Below are 6,084 nucleotides of genomic sequence, written 5' to 3'. Positions count from 1 at the left end.
CTTCTGGACCTCTAAGGTCCTAATACAGGGTTATAGTTGTTTGGGGACTAGGGTAACACTTAATCTAATCACAAAAGGGGTTCCATAAACCCTAATTCCATGACACATCAACATAGTAGAGCATAAGTCGAACGTGACTCCCTTGCTGTTCCTTTAGCCAAGCCCTTCTCTTCCTTGCACCACAACCCTTCCAAGATCAACAATGGCCCTTAAACTTAGTTCCAGATGCACCCAATCGATTTAGGGTTCTTCTCAGAAGGCCAAAATGAACAATGACGGCCAATAAGTGCCTCTTATACGTTCCAACCTGAACGGTTAGGGTTTTCACGAAACAGCGCAGACTCGCCGAGTCCATATCTGGACTCGTCGAGTCCAGTCGCGAACCCGCGACCCGGTCTGCGATCCTACTCGGCGAGTCTAGGCTCCAACTCGCCGAGTCCCTTCTTAAAACACCCCCAAATCATAATTATATCAATATTTGAAATTCCGGGCTGTTACATTAAAGTTGAGAGTAAACATGAGTAGTACCTTATGTCCATATGATATAAGAGTAAGCCCATTTCCATTGCCTCTGTCAATATCATGCATGAGTAGATCAAGAAACCATTTCCAAGTTTCTTTGTCTCAATAGTTACAATAGCCCAAGCTAGGGGAACATGCTGTTATTTGCATCCCTACCCACGATAACTAACGTTGCGTTTGGTTCGCAAAATGTTTTTGAAGGAATTGGAATATGTTAAAGAATTAGAATTTGTCAGGAATTCTAATTCAATTCCATATTCTGTTTGGTTTGTAGAAATGAAATTTGAATACAATTCCATATTATGTTTGGTTGGTAGAAAATGGTACTGAAATAATATAAAATGACAAAATTGTCCTTTTTTTTGCTTAACTTTACTTTGTTTTATAACTTATATGTAAAAATATATTATATAAATTATAAAAATAAGAATTGACGGTGATCGTGAGAGTGATGTTGACGACGACAATGCTAGTGTTGATGGCGACATAGGTGATCTGGGGTAGTGGCGGAGGTGATAACGATGGTGGCTGTCAATGAGTAGTGGAAGAGGTGGTGGGTGGTGTAGTAGTGGAGGTAGCAATGGTGGTGGCAACGGTGGTGGTGATGAGGGTGGTGGCAGAGGTGTTGGTGGTGGTGGCGGAGATGATGTCAGTGGTGGTATGGTCGTAGTGGTAGAGGGGGAGGTGGTGTAGTGGTAGAGGTGGCAAGTGATGGTGACAGTGGTGGTGGTGGGTGGTTGTGGCAGTGGTGGGTGTGGCAGATGTGATTGTAGTGGGTGGTGACGACAGTGGTGTGTGGTGGTGGAGGTGACGGTGCTAGTGGGCGAAGGGTGGTAGTAACGGAGGTACTCATGGTGGTGGGTGGCAGTGGAGGTTGTGGTGGTGGTGGTATGTAGCGCTGGTGGTGGGTGGTGGAGGTGGCGATGGTGGTGGCGACATATAGGTTTTATATGTAGTGTTAAAAGTAAAATGGGTAATATGTTAACATTCAACATTCTTACTTGAAGGGAATTTCAATTCCTTAACTTTTTCGACGGAATTTATTTTCCCTTATTGGATGGAAAATTTGACTCATTTACGAATCCAATTCTTTTTGAAAGCTTGAACCAAACAAAGGAAAGTGATGGAATTAGATTCCAATTCCTTCTAATTTCAATGGATTCCAACAAACCAAACAACACCTAAGAGTTCACCATTGCAAATTCCTTTGAGAAAGCATCCATCAATCCCAATGATTTGTCTACATCCTTCTACCCAACCATCTCTTACACCTGTAAAGCATACATACAACCATTTGAACATTAGACTTCCATCAAGGGTATGGTCAACTTCCATATTTACAGTTGATCCTGGATTAGCTCTTTTGATTTCTATGCCATAGTCCCACAACCTACTATAATGCTCTATTAGATTGCCTTCTATCTCAGACAATGCAAACTTTTTTGCATTTTTACATTGTCCAATGCAAACTATGATGTTGTATGTGCTTGATATTTGAGCTTTCATCTTCCTCAAACTAAGCCTGGGGTTTTCCAGCAGTACATTGAAATATTCTTTCCCTATCCATTTGTAAGTCACTAACTCTATTTTAAAAACTCTACCACAGTTATGACTTGATATAAGTGACTTAATCTGAAAAGTCCTTTCCTCTTGCATCCAAGAAGCCCACAACCGAAAAGGACATGTAGGTTCTTTATCTTTGCAACACTTCACTAAAAGTCTATTTTTATCATTCTTTTCATACCAAAAATCATAACCATGCTTAACAGCATATTGGTAAGACATTGTTTATGTTCAGCAGAATTGGTGAATTACATACCTAACGGAGGAGCCATTTCATCCCATTGTTGCTCAGAATTGTGCACAGGGCATACAGGTGGTAGTTGCTCAACTTTAGACTCTTCTTCCTCTTCAACTTTTGGGCAAAGTTTGTTCAAAAACCTGTCTTTCTTCTAAATAGTTGATGTTGCCCTTTTCATCGAAAAATCCTCATCATCCAGCTCGTGTTCCCATCACTCTTTATCTAGTAACATTGAATCAACATCTTCATCTGTGTTGGAGTTGGTATCATCGTCAACTTCAAGGTCTTCCATTTCAATCCAGTCAAAAAGGGGCTCATGAAAATGGTCCACATACACAATTACTTTCTTTTTCTCATGAAGACACTCAATAAATTCATGGTAATCACATTTGTTCTGCAATGTGGCCAATCCTTGACACAATGTTTGGCCATCTAGAAAATAGTATACATCTTTGCACATTCCTGTAGTAATCACGTTGAGGTAAGCAACGAATTGAACATACCCATTCTCCCTGAAATCGGCGTACATTATCTCCTTTTTATCTGGATCAAAATAGATAAATGGTTTGTTGATGAACATCCCGTTGTACTGGACTTCAATGACCGGTGTATCATCTTCAACCATCTGATCGTGGATTGATCGAAGTAAGAACAGTGGGTGGGGATGATCGAGTGAGAATGAAGAGAAAGTCATTGGGGATTCGTCTTGCCCTAATTTAAGGAGACGAAATATACATTAAATACCACCTAATAAACCACGTAATGGCCTAATAACCACGTGACACCCATATATAACATGTATTCACTTTGTAACCGGTTAAACAGGTAAAAAAACTATTTTTAAACGGTGATAACAACCTAAGTGACCTAATGCGCACAAAAAAAACCTTCGTGACCTAATGCGGACAAAATGTAAACCTAATTACCCTCCTAAGTCATTAACCCTATATATATATTAAACCTATAATATTATAATAGTATAAGGGTTGAATTTTAAACTTTTAAAATTCTAGGGTTTGGAACTAAATGTATCAAAGTAAGACTTTGCATTTATAAATTCCAAAACTTGAGGGCAAGTTTTGAATTATTCAAAAACTTTTGATTTCCATAACTTATGAGTTTAATATAGGTTTTAATGAAAAGACTATTAACATTCCAGAAGTTGAGGACAAGTTATGGAGTTCATAAAAACATTTATGTAAAAGACTCCTCAAGTTCCATAACTTGAGGGAAAAATATGAAAGACTTAAAACCACTTAAGATGACATTTAAAAAGGAGACTCTTCACTTTCCATAACTTGAGTTCAAGTTATGGATTTCATCAAAACAATTAGATCAAAAGTTCTAACAAGAAAAATCAAACAATTTATCTATGATCTAATTAAACTCATAAGTTAAGATAATTCATATCAAACAATTTTCTAGAAATTAGCCTAATCTTTTAAACTAATACAAATCATGAAACTTTGACAATTATCTTTTAAATTGGAAATGCATGATCATTACAACATCAAAAAGAGGTTTATAAGTTCAAAAACAGCTTAGGGTAATGATCCTAGCCTAATTCTAGCCAAAAACCTCAAAAATCTGCATTCTCGACGACCAACTCATCGAATGCATGAATTGAATCGGCGAGTTGGTTAGTTTTCTGAGGGGACTCAGCGAGTTCCCTAGTGGACTCGGCGAGTCCACTATGAAGAAAGCAGAAAATCAATTTTTTCAAGCTTTGAAAACAAGTAGCATCAAGTATAATGGAAAACAACCCTAGGCTCTGATTCCACTGAAGGGTTTTGAGCATTGTAACACTCCTAAGGTGTACATGCAACCCTAGATGCTTTGGATCTTTGTTTTCTATAATTATATATGCAATATTGTTTCCAAAGCATTAAGCCTACAACTAAGATACAAATGACATAAACATCAAAGAAATGAGTTATAGAATTACCTCTTTGATGTGGCTTGTAGTTTTTGCTGTTAAGAACTTAGCACTAATAATATGAATACCTCAAATGGAATCACAACACACCTTTGGACAAAGGATGACTTTTGAGAGAATAACCTCACACTGAAATCGCCTCAATGATCTTTCAAGAACTAGTGCCCAATTTTGGAGGCTAAAGGGCTTCTTATATAGTGTGGCTTAATTAGGGTAACACCATGCAAATCCTAATGTGCATGACTTTCCAAATTCCTTAGGCTCCATGGGTTTTAACCTCCATGGAGTATCCATGATTCACTGCATGAGTTTGGTCCAACATAAAGAACTATGGATCACAAGCCTACTCTATAAGAATGAATGATTTACCAAATCAATCACCATTTATTTAAGTAGTCTCTTTTGATCACACAATTAATTCTTGATCAATACAAATTAAATAATATGATTTCATATTACTATATTACAACTTATAATATATTAACAAATCATAAATAACCTCTTCTCAAAAGTCGATCCTATTAAGTTGTCCTAGTGATACGCAACTAAAATGGATCAAGTTGTCCTAGTGATACGCAACTAAAATGGATCATGCTACTCTCGAGTCAAGTAGATACCAATTATAGTTAGGGACTTAGACACTAATAAAACATATACATCTTCAGATTTTTTATTTATCTATGATTTGTGAAGAATAATGTATCAATAAGCAAAAAGGGAATAAAGTTATTTGAATAATCATATATGATATAATCAAACTGACTACACATATTCATATATAATTTATGTATGATTATTTTTAAAATTTTGATTATTCATGTATGATTATCGAGATTTAGAACATATATATATATATATATATATATATATATATATATATATATATATATATATATATATATATATATATATATATATATATATATGTATGTATGTATGTACATATATAAAGATTTTTTTAATCATATATGATATCTCAATAATCACACCTATGTAATCAAATAATCAAAAGGGAAACAATAATAAAAAATAATTTATATATGAATTTGAATATTGCGTTTTCATTAAATCATAAATGATTAATATATCATGTGTAATTTTAAACGTAACTTTGTTTACTACAATTATATCTAAGTAGTCACATCAATCTAAAGTCCAATCTCAACACACACACACACATACACTCTCTCTCTCTCTCTCTCTGTATATATATATATATATATATATATATATATATATATATATATGTATAAAAAATATGTGTATAAAAAAGTTATGATCTTCCAAACTTTTCTTTCTTATTTTATCTTGTTATATATATATATATATATATATATATATATATATATATATATATATATATATATATATATATATACACACTGAGAGAGAAAGAGAGAAAGAGTGAAAGAAAGAGTAATTGGACTTTAAATTGTTATATATATATATATATATATATATATATATATATATATATATATATATATATAATGATTTTTTTTATTCATATATCATATCTCAATAGTCATACCTATGTAATCAAATAATCAAAAGGGAAACAATAATTAGAAATAATTTATATATGAATTTGAATATTGCGTTTTCATTAAATCATAAATAATTTATCTATCATGTGTAATTTTAAACGTAACTTTGTTTACTACAATTATATCTAACTAGTCTAGTCATATCAATCGAAAGTCCAATCTCAACACACACACTCTCTCTCTCACTCTCTCTCTCTCTTTATATATATATATATATATATATATATATATATATATATATATATATATATATATATATATATATATATATATATATA

General features: G+C 33.6%; 1 protein-coding gene across 1 annotated transcript; it reads right to left on the bottom strand.

Annotated features, from left to right (window-relative positions):
* Window positions 1-763: 763 nt before the first annotated feature.
* On the bottom strand, window positions 764-1,517 carry LOC111893922 (proline-rich receptor-like protein kinase PERK2). The gene is made up of 2 exons (XM_023889999.1): window positions 958-1,517; window positions 764-848 (listed from the first exon to the last, which is right to left on the bottom strand). Exons 1-2 carry the CDS (start codon window positions 1,515-1,517, stop codon window positions 764-766), a joined length of 645 nt encoding a protein of 214 aa, XP_023745767.1.
* Between the last annotated feature and the right edge of the window lie 4,567 nt (window positions 1,518-6,084).

Source organism: Lactuca sativa, chromosome 3, assembly GCF_002870075.4.
Source record: "Lactuca sativa cultivar Salinas chromosome 3, Lsat_Salinas_v11, whole genome shotgun sequence".
Lineage (NCBI taxonomy): Eukaryota > Viridiplantae > Streptophyta > Magnoliopsida > Asterales > Asteraceae > Lactuca > Lactuca sativa.
The sequence above is the reverse complement of the archived record's forward strand: the minus strand, read 5'-3'. Positions and strand labels throughout refer to the sequence as shown.

Bases quoted from the DNA above. Each gene is read 5' to 3' on its own strand.
- LOC111893922 (XM_023889999.1), bottom strand. From the start codon at position 1,517: ATGTTGAATGTTAACATATTACCCATTTTACTTTTAACACTACATATA. The intron at 849-957 runs GTCAATTCTTAT...ATATTATTTCAG, and splicing joins ACATCACTCTCACGATCACC to TACCATTTTCTACCAACCAA.